The sequence below is a fragment of the Epargyreus clarus genome, unplaced genomic scaffold, assembly GCF_041222505.1.
Source record: "Epargyreus clarus isolate Ecla_fem2 unplaced genomic scaffold, WU_Ecla_fem_2.2 ptg000003l, whole genome shotgun sequence".
Lineage (NCBI taxonomy): Eukaryota > Metazoa > Arthropoda > Insecta > Lepidoptera > Hesperiidae > Epargyreus > Epargyreus clarus.
The window spans coordinates 5175283-5193818 of record NW_027332211.1 but is presented as its reverse complement, the minus strand read 5'-3'; the positions used below and the strand labels follow the sequence as shown (position 1 = coordinate 5193818).

Below are 18536 nucleotides of genomic sequence, written 5' to 3'. Positions count from 1 at the left end.
CTGGCCGGGGATCGAACCCGGGACCCTCTGCGCGTCAAACCGGCATGGTAACCGCTCCGCCACGCGGGTCGTCAAACTTTAACTTTAGATGGTTTATATTTAGATGGTTAGTACGTTTTTGGATGATAATGTTTTTCGAGCGTATGTATGTACGTCACATTCTTTAGTATGCGTTACAGTCCGAATTATTTGACGGATATTAACAAAAAAGGTCCCGTTGGATTCGTCTAATATGTGTTAACGACATAGGCTACTTTTTAAAGAGTTGAATTTATGTTCTTTTATAAATATAATGTCTTAATAACCCTAATACTGATAGGACCCAAATGTTTAAACATGGTAACTTTTACACTCGCTCCTTCATCTGCAAGTATATTTCTGTTATTTTTCCTCGATCAAGCATTATAGCGATAACAACTGTTTTTCCTTCTGACAATTTGCTAGTAGAATGGAATGGTATGGTCATTCATTGAAATATTTGAGTACAAAAAAATAGAGTACATATTATTAGGAAAATTAGTTAGGAAATAATTTAAAAACAACTATAAGGAAAACTTGTCAGGAATTTATTAATTAAAAACAAACGTTTATAAACCGAGAACATTTTACTTCACAATTTTACTTTACAAAGTTAACAAAATAACAATTAAGCATACAAATTATAGCTTCGACAAGAAAAGTGGCAGAGTAACGTTCTTTACAATAGTCGGAAAATAACTGCCCAGAAAGCGATCTACAATGTCCTTTTATACGCCCCTTTTTACTGAATACCCTCATTTTAAGATTACATTTTCTATCATCTGTTGACGTTCCTAACAATATTATATGTAATACACTAATTTGGAAACACCATCGCCACGGTTTCTGTCTTACAACTTGTTTGATGAATAAGACGCATACGAACTCAGTCCTCGGGGAGGATAACATATGTATATCACTTTGATACCAAATGTATCTGGACTTCTCTATACGTCAATCTTATCCGTATTCCGCATCGTCGTATCGTCGTCGTATTCGTATGGTTTTCGTTGTTGTATCTTATTCGTATTGGTATTAATTAATGTATTAAGGATATATCAATTCAACGTACCACCAATCGTAGTATCGTAGTACCTATCAATGTTTGTAATCCGATTAAATACATGCAGAACGTGGTACCAGAACCCTGTATTAAATCTGTCGTGTTAGCTAAGTGATATTGTCTATTTCTGCTAACTGCTGCTAATAACAGTAGCTTGCGCTGCTGTGTATCGCTTTAAACGGCGTCGCAAGAAGACTCCAAGTTTGTACTCGACTATATCATCGCATTTATTACCAACCTTAAGTAGAATTCTAATAATATCTGCAGTTAATACAAGATATCCTTGGACGGCAGTGACCACTGTCCATTAGATGGATTGCGACCTCTTCTGCTACTTTTAGGATAATAAAAGAAAAAAAGACGTTGAAACACATGTGAACAAAGTTAGACTCAAATTATCATGCGCATGTTGTAAACACTTCTTGCTCTCTTACATCAACTTATTTTACTGTATTTTTACAATTTTTATCAATTTTAAGATTAATTTTATGAATATTCTGGAGCAAACGCGTCATGGTACGCTAACGAAGCCTGCCCTGACGTTGATTTATGGCTGTTCAATTTTATCTCACCTTGTTAATTGACTACATTAAGAAATTAAGGTTCTTTAATAATAAATAGTTATGTTTTAAGATTATTATCAATTTAGTTAGCTTAACTGATTTATAGTGTAAATGGGAGTTTCCATAGTCATAATTATTATGCCAAGATGAAAAAAGAGGATGTAGCAAACGAGCACGCAGTCCATGTGATCATCAATCCCAGATTAGGCAAGATACTTATGTAAGATCGGCCACAAATGTGCTATCATTTTTAAAATCTCGAAAAACACTGCTGTATTTTGTTGTGAAGTTCGTTGAAACTGGACTTGATTTGAAGACGTCTTGAAGTTTAGTTTTCTGGCGATTATGTTGAAATATTTCCTCTTTTTTCGTTCTGTTCCTTAAAGGTACACAGAAACAAACAGTGTATAATTTACTCATTATATTATTTCAACAAACTATAAAGAGATAAATCTCACCGCGTAGATGACAAACATCGTTACGAATAGAAAAAGTAAATACTAATTCAAATAATGAACAAGTGTTTCCTAAATAATTGGGACGAACACGAGATATTCTTAAGGACATTAAATATTATCCAGACGATGTTAAAAGCTCTTAAATTTGTTTGTAAACATAAGAATTCGGAGCAGAGAGTAACTCTCCAATTTAATAGAGATATTTTCATTGCGAAATTTGTTAAGAGATACTCGTAACTAATTACTAATTTTGTATGAAACGTAAACTAGGCTGAAGTTATTTGGTGCAAGGATTAGAGTATTATTTACAAAAGATTAATAAGTATTATTTTGTTATTGTATACTTTGTTACAATAATCAGTTTGTAGGCCCTTGTAGGCACTCCACACTGATAGTCAGAGTTTCTGCCCACATGAATAACGCAAAAAATCTTCTAGATTCTTCTACCTTGTATTGTTACTTCATTCCGTTATAATTATTTATATACGCGATATTCAATAATATGCTTATCTTAGATATACTTATTTAGCTATACTTTTATATGAAATCTGTAAAATTATTTTAATGATTTGAATAAAATAATATTAACAGAATATTTAATTATTAGTTAAGTAAACAATAAAAAGATGTTTGTACCCCAGCTAGCGCCATCTCTTAGAATATTGATGCCTTAACCAGTATGAGCATAATGCCGCGACAGATGGCGCTGTAACGTTATAATTGGATACACTCAAGACCGGAGATCGTTCATTTTGTGCGGTTGAAAGTGTTGAATTATAGTTTTTAGAATATATCGAAATATATTAATCTAAAAATGTAATTGTGCAAAATTATTAGAAGGTACACGATGACATCTATCTATAGATATGTCGCTTACGTTGTAGTAGTTTTTATTTTGTAACATAGCATTAAATACGAGTATGAGAGTATTTCATTTGGAAATTTGTCCATTCAGTACCTCAATATATATTTTATCTACATTATGCAGTGCCTGAATCCCGACTAAACAACGTAAGATACAAACATTGCCATGAAACTTTTATCGCCCCGGTAGGGCTCTGCCCTGGGAGGAAGCGTAAAGTGCAAGCTTCTCCCACACCCCTGGTGTTTACGACGGCATGCGATCACACATGCCGCCGTTGCTCTCCGGACTTTTCGAGCTCCCACTCTTGCCACCGGCAACCCCGGAAGCCCCATTTTAGTCGCCTCTTACTACAGGAAGGGGATACCGTAGCCCTATTCTAGTCCCGGATCTACAGGAACAATATGAACATTACCTATGTGAACATTGTGGGGACCTATCAGAAGAATCATGATATTTCTGGTCGCGGTTCAATCATTTGTCCATTCAATGGGTCTTATACTCGAAAGTCTACAACAAATACGGATCTGTAGTCTACGGCATGACATATTATGTCTCTCCTTGAAGAAACTTTTATCGTACTCACCACGCTTCGCTGTATATTACCACATTAGCGACCATAGTGGATTAATAACATCGCTAAAATTCGCCGTTTCGGAGAAGTACGGTAAATAACATTGTGACACGAGAATTTTATATTTAAGATTATGCCTGCAGATAACGAATCCTTCATAATTAAAATAATGGTAAAACAAACAAATCTTCACTTAATTTTAATTTAGTTATTCATTTTTTATTAGTCACATATACATGTACATACATAACACACTTTACGTGTGAACATCAGTCGCGAGTCCAACTCAGGTCGAACCCACATTCTCCTACACTTATAACACTTATATATTACAACAATAATTGCACAGTAAAGCTTGATAGTTTGTTTAGCACCATGGGTCCGACACTACATAGGTGGGGTATGACCTGAAACAAACGAAAGTTCATATGAGTAATTAATGTCAACGTAACTAAAATAAGGGTTTTTGAAGGTGGAACCCTTTGTGGTTCGACTTCGGCGGCACCACCGCGACACCTACTTCTGCCTCAGAACAGAAATGTTAAACGCTGCTGTGTTCTGGTTGAAGGGTGCGGTAAGGAAGACATACTTTTTTGTGGATCACATGAGGTATTTTAATGTTAAATAATAAAATTGCGGAGTTTATTAGCAGTACAAAATAAACCCTACCTTGTATATTCAGCTTATGAATTGTAAAATGTATACCTATTATACAATATAACGTTACAATCATTGACTATGGACATTTGCCATGACAAACGGGTAACGGGTAACGGCTTACGGGACACGGCTAACTAATGAACCACATCTCTGAAAGATTCGTTATTTCTCTACCTTTTTTGAAGAGCATCAGAGCGCTTAGAGAAGTCAAAGCGCTCGGGACTCAAAACAAAGCACATTGAACATCATTCACAAGGACGTGAACGAAAAATGAACAAAAATAATTACCTACCCAAATTTAGTCAAAATCTTAGTCGAAACTATAAATAGAACTATAAATGTAGAAGGTGGTAGGACCCTTTCTGCCCTAACTGCCCTATCTGCCTAATAACAGCCGTATTAAGTGCTGCTGTGTTATGGTTTGAAGGGTGAGTTGAGGAAGACTTATTTACCCGTGGTGTTCCAACTTAGTCGTCAGGGGTAGCAACGCATCTAGTCAATCTCAGGAAAGAAACACTCATAATTTCACCTGGGGTTGATAATAGATGTCAGTGGGAGGTTATGGGCGGCAGTAAGCACTTAACATCAGTTCAGCTGCATGTTCGTCTTCTACTTCAATATTGCAATAAGTACAGGTTACACTAAGATGGTATGATACTGCAACAGCAGTAGAAGCAGTGATAGGTTATTGGTTAAGAAACTCGTTCGATGGGTCCAAGAATGAAATCTGAGGTATGCTCCTCTTATTTTTCAAATTTATGTGCGAAAACATCGCAAGGTCACATGTATACCTGAGAAATGAAAAAAAAACTATTTAAGAGTACGCTACCAATACGCACTTGGCCAGGGCGATGGACTATAGCATAATCATATTCATTCCGAGAGGAGACCCGTGCCCAGCAGTGGGGAAGCAATGGGTTGATGATGATGATGATACTACGTCACTTATCGAAATTGAAAACCACGCTTGTTGAAAATTATTCCAATCGAAATGTCGATACATGCATGTAAGATACATTTATCCAAATTACACCAACAGGTAATTGGTAATCGGATATGGTTGAAATAATGACTTCAAAAATCAAAAACATGTAGCATTTGAAACTGCTTCATTATAACTAAATACTTTTAACCACTTGGTAGTCGACGCATCATATGTAATTTGCGGTTTATTGAAATTTTATATAGTAGATCGTGTATTAAATAATTTATTTGGTATTATTTGTACTTGATAAATATTTAATTTATTTAATTAATATTAAATATTTATATAAATATTTAATTAATTTATTATTTTAGACGGCACTATTTTGACGTCGTAATTATTTATGATCGAAGTATCACAATTTAAGTATTTCTTTATAGGTGCACGGAAGTTACAAACTTTGAATAGATAGATTTCAGGTTTTCATTCATAGACACACTGCACACGAAGTTTAACTTTTTTCATTATTTTTATAGATTTACTAAGAACAACTTAGAATATTTTAGACTATTCTATCACTTCAGGTAATTGTAATTTCATTAAGGGACGGCGGAAGAGTTTTATTGCAATCACAAATTGAACATGTATCCACTTGATGTTAATTACATTATTTATATAATTGCAATTATCCTTTCAAAATTTCTTACTTGTCTTGTCAAATGTATAACTGTACATACATGTCTATATCTGAAACAACAGGTATAGCAACTAGCAGTACCGTATCTTCTACGTTTATCCCTAGCAAGACTTGAAAGTTTAGGAGTACCTGTATCCATGACCGTAGCCGTAGTAGCCGTTGCCGTAGCCGCCGTAGTAGCCGCCGTAACCGCCGTATCCGCCGTATCCGCCGTAGCCGTAGCCGCCGTAGCTCCTGGGTCTGAACGCGCCGCCCGCGAGAGCTCCGCCGATGAAACCAGCCTTCGCGCCGAGCACAGCGCCGCCCAAACCGACTGCGCCAGCACCCAACGCTGCAGCGCCGAGGAGACCAGCACCTGCGCCTTAACAAGTTAATTAAATAAATACTTAATAACTACAGAATTATTATAAAACCAAAAAAAACGAACGCTGAAAAATAAACACACCCACAATTTAGGCGAATCCAACGACACTTCATGTGTTAGAATCAGTATGTTATGAACTTGTCTACTGACCTACATTTTAACTGCATAATGTATGGATTATGCTTGCGGTTATTAATAATATATCCCTCGAGTGGAGTAATAAGTTATCCAATAGAGATTATACACAATCCGTCACGAGTCCCTGCGGGTAGAAAGTTAGTAGGTCTTCGCTCGCGTATTTATAACATCGTGTCAATTATCGGCGCGTATCCTACCGCATACTAATATTACTATTGCATGTTGATATACAGGGTGAATTTTTCAAACGGGGATTCAGGCCCAAATCTGAAACTATAAGGATTAGCAAAAAATGCTGAAAAGAGTTACGAGGCGATTTTGATCAAAACTAAATCTGCATGTTTACTTTTTTAAAATAACTTTTTCCCTAGTCTCATAGTGTTGCTTATAAGGATCAAATTCTGGGAAGTAATGATAATGACAAACTAAGCCGCAATTTCAAGAACATACATAATATACATATTTTTCCATATTAATTTGGTAGTTAAGTTCTCGCCATTCATTAATTTATACATTTCGCGTATCAACAAATTTTTACGGCCTAATTTTTCAAATCATCCATCCAAAATTTTTCATTTTTCGCTAATACTTATAGCTTCAGATTTAGTCCTGACGGCCTATTTGAAAAATTCACCCTGTACAGAAGAAGCATATGCAGTTCATCTTATAACTAACCCCCTGAACATCCATAATCAACCTCATATAAGATTAGAGTCCTACCTAAGATCGGCCACAGACTGACCGCTTCTTCAAAGAATGAACTTTCATAAATCATTTCTATATACTCATCTATGTTACATAAGGAATACCTACGCAAATCTTCTGTAAAGTATGTATTTCAAAAAAGCGATAAAAATCGCTTATTAAATAAAATATTTAAAATCATTTTTAAAAACAACATTTTAGTAACGTCATTTCGATTTTTCTTCTCAGAAACCCCTTTTATTTGATACACATATCATAAAAATTAAAATAAAATACCTGTATCATGGGTGCATAAAAAATAATTAATCCACCAAATTGGGGCGTCCGCCACATTGAATTCAAAATAACACGTTAAGCATTGTCTTTGTCATCTAATACGAACGCGTATGCAATATTTCAGCTTAAGCGGTTGGGCTTAACTTCCTTAAAATTCAACGACTTGGCGGAGGCACTGCCGTGCCTCCAGATTATTCCGAATTAACAAAGCAAGTTAAATAAAATCGTATCAATAAATACTCTCTCAAAATATTGACTCTTATTTTAAAAGGTATATTGTCCTGTCACTTGTTACGAAGTCCGTGGTTTGTTTGATTTATATTTTAACTACATCGTCAATGTGTGCTTAACAGTTTAGAAAGATTCCTTACATCTCGCGCTCTAAACCCATTGTGCAATATGTGTTTAGCAAATATGTTTACACGGTCAATGAACTTAATCTGTCTGTTTTTACTTGTCTGGCAACTATATCCATATACAAAAATATCTGTACATGGATGATCATGTGCGATATCTGGGGAAGGGCTTCAACTCCTCCAGGGCATACATAAATCAGGTCTGTAATCTTACCTATATCGGCTTCAACGAAGTTTAAAAACGGCCAACCAATGAATTATCCTAGGGATCGCCCGCTTTCCGTCCCTTCCTAGTCACCTAAGGTTACATGAGATTTGAACAGTAACGGTCACTCAACTTACTTCCGAAGGCGTCGACGTTACTTAAGAATAAGATATATGGCCTATACGCTTAAGGTAATGAATAAAATTACGTAAACTACTTGACTGCTTATGGTTAAATTATACAATGAAGCCGTAGTCATTTCTCTTACAATTTCCAAAACTTACCTAGAAGAAGGCTCCTCTTTGGTCGCAGAGGCTCCTCTTCCCTATACCCCATTTCGTCCGGAGAATAAATGCCATTTTCGTCTAAGTGCAGAGGTTCTTCATTCAGGGGGAAGGACAGCGCGCACGCTACCAACGCTCCAAGGACTACGACGTACAGTTTCATTTTTTCTGGAAAGAGTTTATGGCAAATAGTTCTTTAAATGTTTTACTTTTGAACGAGCAATATATATACAAGTATAATGTGACTCTCGGAAACGGTTTCAACGATTTTCACAAAATTTTGGCATGCAGGTTTCGGGGACGATATATCAATGTAACTAGGTTTGATTTTTAGAAAACGTCGGTATAAAAAAATACTGAGCAAAGCTCCAAAGCGGTCATACACGTACTAGTTACCATATAATAACACAGTCAAACAATTTCAAAATAATAGAGTATAATAACATCATTATTAACAAACAGAATTTACGGTTGCGGAAAAAATAATTATTAGGATTCAAAATAAAATACTTGCTTGAACATTGCCACTTTCTTAGACAACCTATTTTATTTTAAAATATTTAATTTTAGTTTAATATTTGCTTTCGAAGGATATATATTCCTCAGAAAGTGTGAAATGTTAAAGAAAAAAAATCAAAAAATATTTTTTAAATTTTTAAATCAATTAATAATTTTGTCGACGTACCTGTTTAATTAAGTATGGCACAGTCACAAACCAACGCTCTACTGTCGATTGAGATCCTGCCCGCCACTTTTATAGGTCGACTACATCAACCAACTGCCTACTGGTGACACGACCTCAACTTGTAGCGCAAGGATGTGCCGAATTCGAATTTCAATGTTTCCAAAATAGCAAGCCTACTGATACAAGTATCAAGATCGAAAGATCACACAAAGCCCTATTAAGTGACGTTACGAATGTAAGAAAAAATATGTACAGTCATCCTCACAAAGTACAATTTATATACCTGAGTAAATGAGTATAGAAGTATTATTTCTAATGTTAGAAAAAATATGTTTAGTCATCCTCACAAAACATATTTCATACATCTGTGTATCCTATTTGAAATTTAAATATTATGCAACCTTTTTGATATTCCAGGCTTATTTATACTCGTAAATGTATCATATTCTTAAAGTGTCACTTTTTTTTAATCTAGTCTCTATCTTTTAACTTACTTGTTTTTTTCTTACACTCTCATAAACACTTTTATGATATACGCTACATTATTTCTGAAATGTAAAATCCTTTAAAATTATAATTTGCTCCTGAGATAAAAGCTAATTAGGTGAGTACTTAGTCGAGATATTAACTTACCTATCTCTGTGTCTCTATTACACATATATCTATTGTATACTTGCATACTCGTACATCAGAACACTAATAGCCGAATCAAATAATTTAACAACGCAACCAAACAGTAGAGTATATGTAGTTATATTCAAAACTGTTTCGATACTTGCTAACCATTATGGTATCGATTACCCCGGGGACATCCTTAGCTCACAATAGCAATACGTAAACATACCCGTGTACTTTCAGGTGTTCAATATTCATTAGGCGTTATTACAAACATAAAATAGTTGGAGCTGGAGTTAGGGAACTAACCTCACAAGTTTGGAGCTCATACGGGATTCTAGGTGGAAGTCGGAGGGAATCGGTACTTGGAAATAACTCACTCAGCATCTCCGCAAAACTTGCAAATTACCTACTTAATGTTATAATGTAGTAACAAATTATTACTAATATTATTTAATTTAAATACTACTAACGACATCTGTTGTGTACATAGTATAAACGTTGTTGATTCGTAAATAAATGTCAGTCGTTGAAAAGCAAAGTGCACGTTATTTCACAGGTTATGGGCAATCGTCCTATTTTTCTTAGTAAAATAGTTTACAGTTTAAGAAAAGTGCTGAACTTTGTAAAAAAATGTCTATGAGCTATATCCAAAGTGTTCCCAAATTAAAAGGACGGCAAAATTATGACGAGTGGAGTTTTGCGGCCGAAAACCTATTGATACTTGAAGGAATGTTACATTACATCAAACCAATGGCGGCGGTCGAAAGAAAGCCAGAAGAAGATGCTAAAACAAGGGCAAAATTGGTTTTAACTATTGATACTGGATTGTACGTGCATATTAAAGAAACATCAAGTTCGGAAGAGTTATGGAAAAAGCTCAAGAATATGTTTGATGATTCGGGTTTTTCACGAAAGATAACCCTATTGCGACATCTAATATCAATTCGACAAGAAAATTGTGATACAATGACTTCGTATGTAACGCAAGTAATTGAGACAGCGCAGAGATTAAAAGGCACGGGTTTTGCAATTACAGATGAATGGATAGGGTCATTATTGCTCGCAGGTTTGCCAGAAAAATATAGTCCCATGATAATGGCGATTGAACACTCGGGTATTCAAATTACCACAGATACAATAAAGTCAAAGCTAATTGATATGGAGGTTTCAAATGTTATCGAGACAGATACCAGTGGCGCTGCATTCGCTGCGAAAAAACCGTACTGCAATCGAAAGAACACAATAAATCCTAATAAATATGGCACGACGTCAAATAAAGTGACAGATGAAAAGAAGACAATTACATGTTACAAATGTAAACAAATTGGTCATTTTAGAAATAATTGTCCATTAATGCAGAAAAATAAGCAAAGCAATGCATTTAGCGTGGTATTTTTGAATGGAAAATATAGCAGACATGAATGGTACGTTGATTCCGGCGCAAGTGCACATATGACGGCGGTAAAAGATTGGATAAACAATGCAAATTATTCGCCGAGTTTATCAAGTATTACTGTTGCGAACAATACAGTTGTGCCAGTTTTGTGTTCTGGAAACGTACAGATAACGACGGATTATAACTACGAAATCACAGTTAAAGATGTGCTATGTGTGCCGAGTCTAACAACAAATTTATTGTCAGTGAGCGAATTGATCAAAAACGGAAACAGTGTAGTTTTTGAGCAAAGTCACTGTTACATACGTAATAAGAATAATGTGTTGGTAGCAACTGCAGTGTCTACTAATGGTGTTTACAAGCTTCAAACTAAAGAGGCAGATTGTTGTTTAGTGGCACAGACGTCAGTATCTGCGAAGATGTGGCACAGGAGGCTAGCACATATTAACAGCGGCGATTTGAATAAGATGAAAAATGGAACTGTGAATGGATTGACATTTGATGGTACTAGTGACATGACGAAGGATAAATGTGTAATTTGTTGCGAAGGTAAACAGTCAAGACTACCATTTTCACGTGTCACAGAAAGGAGTACTGAGACATTACAGGTCATACATGCAGATGTTTGCGGTGCAATGGAAATAAAATCCATCGGAGGAGCCCGGTATTTTCTATTGTTTATAGATGATTATAGTCGTATGACTTTCATATACTTCTTGAAGAATAAAGATGAAGTATTTACTAAATTCAAAGAATTTAGAATGATGATTGAAAATCAACAGAATAAGAAAATAAAGATTCTACGCACGGACAATGATGGTGAATTTTGTAGTAAAGAAATGAAGAATTACTTGATAACAAATGGTATTATTCATCAGAGAACTGTTGCTTATACGCCGGAACAAAATGGTGTCTGTGAAAGGGCTAATCGAACAATTGTTGAGAAGGCAAGATGCATGTTGTTTGACGCAAAGCTCGGTAAACAGTTTTGGGCTGAAGCAACAAACACTGCTGTATATCTTAAAAATCGCTCTCCAACTTCAAGCCTTGAAAATATGACACCATATGAAGCGTGGTACAAAAAGAAACCAGATTTAAGTCATGTTCGTCTGTTTGGAAGCCCAGTGATGGCCCACATACCCAAAGAGAGAAGATTAAAGTGGGATAAAAAGGCCGAGCAATACATTCTTGTTGGCTATGCAGACAATGTAAAAGGATATCGTGTTTATGTACCAAATAAAAATGAAATCATCATAAAGAGAGATATAATAGTCATGGAGGGAAAAGAGGATAGTGAAAAAGTGGAAGAGAAGGCTATATGGATTCAGAATGAAGAAAAGAACTTGATTCAAGGAACGGATACAACTCATGATTCACAGGAATCAGGTGAAGAGAGCAGAGATTCAGTGGGGGACAATACCTTGATGAATGAATCTCTGGCCAGTACAAGTTCTGACTCATCGGCTTATGTGGATCCATATGAGACTACAGAGAATACTTCAACAGACTCAGTTATACCAACAGATATTTCAACAGGTGAGTTACAAGCTCTAGAAGACGTTGAAGTAGTTGAGAATAAGAGAGTGAGACGTCCACCAAATCGCTATGGATATACAAACATGTGTACTTCAAACGACTTGCCAGATGCTGAGGATATTGACTTCTCTGAAGCGCTGCGTGGGCCTGAAGCAGAGCAATGGAAGCTGGCCATGCGTGAGGAGCTACAGGCATTTGAGTACAATGAGGCATGGGATCTCATAGATGTACCAAGCGATAGTTCAATAGTGCAGAGCAAGTGGGTTTTTAAAAAGAAGTTTGATGTTAACAATAAAGTAAGATATCGTGCTAGATTGGTGGCAAAAGGGTTTTCACAACGAAGAGGTATTGACTATGAGGACACCTTCTCCCCTGTTGTAAAACATTCTACCCTTAGAATGCTATTTGCTCTATGTGTACAATGGGGTATGGACATAACACATCTTGATGTGACTACGGCGTTTTTAAATGGATACTTAAAAGAAAACATTTGTATGGCTATTCCTGAAGGATATGAATGTAAAGATAAAGGTAAAGTTTTAAAACTTAAGAAAGCTATATATGGGCTTAAACAATCATCTTTAATGTGGTTTGAAAGGGTGAAAGATTGTTTAGATAGACTAGGTTTTAAAACAAGTTCTTATGAACAATGTTTATTTACAAAATTAAGTAATAATGTTAAATTAATTGTAGCAGTATATGTTGATGATTTTTTGATTTTCTCTACATGTAAAAATGAGACAGAAAAATTGATAAATTCACTACATGCAGAATTTAAGATAAAAGATCTAGGTTGTGTAAAAAACTATTTGGGTATGAGGATTAATGTAAACAAGAAGTCTAATACTATAACAATTGATCAACAGCAGTATATAGAACAATTGTTATTAAGATTTGATATGTCTAACTGTAGATCAATAGATACTCCTATAGAATGCAAGCTAAATCTTGAAAAAGCAGAAAATTGTATAACAAATGTACCTTATCAAAGACTTATAGGAAGTTTAATGTATTTAGCTGTCATGTCTCGACCTGATATTTCATATTCCATTAGCTACTTAAGTCAATTCAATAATAGTTACAATGAAACTCATTACAATCATGCAAAGAGAATATTAAGATATTTACAGAAAACTAAACATTATTGTTTAAAATACAGTAGAGATAATTTAAATTTAAAAGGCTTTGTTGATGCTGATTGGGCTGGTGACATGTTAGACAGGAAGTCTTATACTGGCTTCTGCTTTACCATGTGTGGGTCTGTGATATCATGGCAGAGTAGAAAACAGTAGACGGTTTCGTTATCTAGCACAGAAGCTGAATATGTAGCATTATCAGAGGCAACTAGAGAAGCCATATATTTAAGAAATTTGTTTTACGAGATTACAGGTAAACTATGTACTATAACATTACATTGTGATAACCAAAGTGCATTGAAATTGGCAACTAGTTCACAATCACCCAATAGAACAAAACATATTGATGTACGTTATCATTATGTCAAAGAAGCTATAAAAAATAATTTAGTTAAAGTTAAGTATGTATCGACTCAAGATATGCCTGCAGATTTGTTGACCAAAGGCTTATTTTCAAATAAACATCATAAATTCTTGGAAATGATAGGTCTTGTTCCTCAGTGAGATTTTGTTTTATTTAGTTAAAGAATTTATGTTTTTAAGTTTATTGTAATATTTCGTTAAGTAGGGGTGTTATAATGTAGTAACAAATTATTACTAATATTATTTAATTTAAATACTACTAACGACATCTGTTGTGTACATAGTATAAACGTTGTTGATTCGTAAATAAATGTCAGTCGTTGAAAAGCAAAGTGCACGTTATTTCACACTTAAACTATTCCTTCATCTTGATATAGTTCTAATACATTTTATTGGCTGTGTTTATTATTTTGAAAACTAACTAAACAGTCTGCGAAGCTACCACCGTCACTCCTATTTTATACTAATACTAAATAAATAATAAATAAATAAATAAGTAAATTTAAAATATCCGAAAATAGAAAAATCGTGTATTTCCTGTTTGTAACCCAAAACAATACTTATCAAAACGTATTTAATAAATTTTTTAGTAACGTCCATAGAGTTTGATTTTTTTCGCTTCTAAGGTTCTTGGTATGACAATTTCACGGTCATATTGTTTTTAGTGTTCCTGACAGAAAACCCTTTAATTTCATATCCATATCATAGAGATACATAAAGTGACTTGTCTGCTATTTTGGGGCATTTGTATTGTTACTTGTCACAAGTTTATCGTGCGTTGCCATCCAAACCGAACGCAATGCAAACTTTAAGCTTAATCGGTTGTATTTTGGACTTCAGTCAGTAGCAAGATTTGACCCTCACATACATACGAACTAACAAGGCAAGTTAAAGAAAAGCTTGTAATTACATGTTTTATGTACATTCAGCGAACTTTACATAGAATTTTGTTCATTCCACGGTTTATTGATTGTGTATTCAAGTAATGAAACTATAAAGTAAACATAAAAGTAATAGAATTTGTAATGCTGTTATTGAATATGGATTAAACCAGATCTTGTTTGTGTTACGAATTTTTGTATTTACAAACATTTGTTTTGGAATATTTGATTCCAGAACGAATATTTATAAACGTGTTTATTTAATAGAATGTAAGTAAATAAGCTTATTTTAATGACTGTATGTAAAATGAGTTATACATTTAATTCAAATTTTAGGCCTCAAGACATCCTATCCACATTTATAGCCAAAATTATATAAAAGTCCTTATAACTTTAAATGTACTACAGTCTTTTGTCACAGCTTTGCCCATCTTATAGTAAACTAGCTGACCCGGCAAACGTTGTGCTGCCATACAAATAAAAAAATGTTAAGGGTGATCAACGCTTATCACTTAGGGGTATGAAAAATAGATAGTAGCCGATTCTCAGACCTACTAAATATGCATATAAAATTTGGTAAAAATCGGTAAAGCCGTTTTGGAGGAGTACGGTAACTAACATTTTGACACGAGAACTTTATATATAAGATATACACTGCCTTCATAGAAATAATGTAACTAACTCCTTACAAAACTGGAGTTCTACTTAAAGTTGATCATAGATGTGTTATCACTCCTGAGAATGTAAGCCAGCCGACATACACATTTCGCACCATTCTACCGCAACTCAGAACTACGAGTACTTCACGCTAGAAGTAGGCGGTAGCGCCTCCTCGGTCGAACTTCACGAATTCTACCCTTATCAGGTGAAGTGATCAGGAGACTCAAAATAATAATATTAAGGAAATGTTCCTGTATAAAAAAAACTATTATTTTTATTTCATTTTTTTAAAGTTAAAACTGCTTAAACTACTTCTTAAATTAATGAGACATTGACCCAATCTGTAAATAATTACAGAAAACCTGATTAAGCAAACCAAAAATATCAAAATGCATTGTACGTATCAACTGGGACAAAAACAAACCGTTTTTCAATTTTAAAAAAAGGTGTTAAGGTCGTGTGTCAAAAATATTCACAAGCTTGTCATTGATCGTAAGATGCATATGAAGCGTATGTATTTTTATGGAAATACAGGAGAAAAAACAAAAAAATACTTAAACAGTATGTACCAAAATCATGACCGTGTAATCTCGGGACCGGAATAGAGCTACGGTATCTTCTGCCTATTGTAAGAGGCGACTAAAAGGGGTTTCCGAAACTGCAGGTTGGTCGCATAACGTCGTAAACATCTGAAGGAGTGGTGAGCGTAAATGCTCACCAGGACTTAATTCAACAGGGCCATCCGGTCGCGTGCCAGTGTACATCCCGAAGTCTCCTCTACGTAGCGGTGAAAATGGCCGACGGAGAGCTTGTGTATATTTACGCCTCATCTATAAAAAAGCTACCTTAAAGTTACCTAAAGCTGCTAAATCCATTTTTATAACTCACATATAAATCATTTTGATAGCATTTGTATGATATAAATCTGCGAAAAATATTTCAAAATAATTCAAAAATATTCGACAAGTAGTGTCCGATTTTTTACCGAATGAGTACATTATTTTTCTTTTTTCTTTCTTATTACTTGTATTAAAATGCAAGCTCCTATTGATACTCGTAAAAAGTTAACAGATTTTTTCAAGAGATCGCCAACAGAGCCTAGTTTATTAAAATATCGTAAATAGTCGAAAAATAGAGGAGATGTGTAACAGAATAGATATTTCATACAAAAACAAGGATTGGATGGACAACAAAGTTACGTTAAACACACAACTGACCGCTTATCGGAACCCGTCGGAGTGAAATACGAGTATGGTACAGTTTATTTATAAAGGTGCAATATAAATTTGTCATGTGAATTTCGGAAAATCTCGTGCAACATTTGATCGTATCCAATTGAACGATAACGTGTCCTGTGCCAATTATTTATCCGGTTTAGTTTAGCTTTTATAAAAGTTAAGCATTTTAGTATTTGCTATTAAACGATATAGCTTTGGTTTAAAACATTGAAATATTTACAATTCTTTTTTACAACTATCGTGATGAAGTTTGTCTTAAATGTACTTATTCTGTTACAAAATATTAAGTAGTTATGTAATAAGTCATTACAAGCTGTATTTCTTGTTTTTATTTAAACTTAACTAAATAATACACATGATACGAAATGTGACCCAAATGTAACACATAGCTAAAACATAAACAAAATTTAATTAACTATTTTTAGTTTTAAATATTTTAAATGAAGAAATATATATTATAAATCATCTTATTGTAAATTTCAATGAAATATATATTTTTATTCAGATTATGAAAGTTTATTGTATTATCGATTGAGCTTCCAAAATGCTTGTATATTTATCTATACGTACAATTTTAACGTTAAGCTAATCGTAGGTATAAATATTTCGGAAACCTTTACAAACAGTATAATACGAAGCGATCATTCATTCGACGTCCAATTCGCACCAGCGTCATAAAAGGTGAATGTCCTGTCACAGCAACGGCCCATGACACGTTCTCCACGGCCTGCTTGCTCTTGGGCCATTTCTCCATACACGGCCAACTTCCGAGTTCTTTCCAACAAGACAACCTTGTATAATCATAAAATCATAATGAATTACTGCCATCACGCGCAAATCCTACATTTTTTCGCACGTCAGACGTATCCATATCAATTAGTTGAAGTGCCTGACAATTATGCTGATACGTTCTTAATTAAAGCTTAAGTGTAGTAGTCTTTATTAACTTTCTTCCTTGCAATTTGCTTGTGAATAAGCTTTGCTTGTTACCTGTCACCACCAACATGACGGGTAATTTGAAGTTTAATTATTTTATTATTTTAAGTTGTGGTTGTCACATTGCTTATTATGTTGCGGTGAAGTTCCAGGTTCAAATGAGACGACTTAAATAGACCTATGTGCACTAGATTAATGAAGTGCCGAAGCTACAGATTTGTAACACTTTTGTGTTAAATGAAAAGGTAATGGAATAATAGTACTTAATGAAAATAGAACGTTTTATAGCTTTCATCTACTGGCACTATTAAATAAGTTTTTTGCGTTTATTCTACGGAAAATAATTGTTCAAATTGGATCTAATTTTAGGTAATAAGCGATTATTGTATCCTATAAAAAATTACAATTAATAAGAAAGAAGTATTTTTGTTTAAATACTAAGTATTTTTATATTAATTTTATTACTTTGTAAATAATAACCGTATATGTATAACTAATTCTTTTTTCCCAATGAAGCGGAAATCATGACGATGGTGAATGATAATACTTGCTTTGAGTCTATGTGGTGTGTCAATTTGTGTGTGCATGTGTTTTTTTCTGTGAGACTAGTGTGTGTGTGACGAATGTAAAGATGATGACAATAAGTGTTGACTTTGCAAAATTTAAAAGTGACTCCTAGAGTGTAAAACTGACTCACTAAGAGTTTTCTTCCTCTCTCTACCCATCACAGCCAAATGTATACAAAATCCTGACCGGGTAGCGTATCTTCATACTTAAAAAATATTATAATTTGTCAGAGTGCTCCGAAATTTTTAAGATATAAGCACACCAACAGCCATATAGACTATAAAGTAAACATAAAACTAATAGAATACTATAAAGCTATAAAGTAAGCAAAACGTTGTATTTTATAGTTTAAAAGAAACTATACTAAGTAGT

The 18536-nt window shown here is 34.3% G+C and overlaps 1 protein-coding gene across 2 annotated transcripts; it reads right to left on the bottom strand.

The window, feature by feature from the left end:
* Positions 1-3731: 3731 nt before the first annotated feature.
* On the bottom strand, positions 3732-8958 carry LOC140748763 (uncharacterized). Of its 2 annotated transcripts, none has more exons than XM_073081635.1 (4): positions 8834-8958; positions 8149-8316; positions 5950-6181; positions 3732-3945 (listed from the first exon to the last, which is right to left on the bottom strand). In XM_073081635.1, the coding sequence occupies exons 2-4, from the start codon at positions 8309-8311 to the stop codon at positions 3906-3908; spliced, it is 435 nt and encodes a 144-aa protein (XP_072937736.1). In that variant the 5' UTR covers positions 8312-8316; positions 8834-8958; the 3' UTR covers positions 3732-3905. The 2 variants fall into 2 exon arrangements, with proteins under 2 accessions (XP_072937736.1, XP_072937743.1); XM_073081642.1 differs by having other exon boundaries at positions 5950-6175.
* Positions 8959-18536: the final 9578 nt, after the last annotated feature.

Bases quoted from the DNA above. Each gene is read 5' to 3' on its own strand.
- LOC140748763 (XM_073081635.1), bottom strand. From the start codon at position 8,311: ATGAAACTGTACGTCGTAGTCCTTGGAGCGTTGGTAGCGTGCGCGCTG. The intron at 6,182-8,148 runs GTAAGTTTTGGA...TAACTTGTTAAG, and splicing joins AAAGAGGAGCCTTCTTCTAG to GCGCAGGTGCTGGTCTCCTC. The intron at 3,946-5,949 runs GTACTCCTAAAC...CGTTTGTTTCAG, and splicing joins GGCTACGGTCATGGATACAG to GTCATACCCCACCTATGTAG.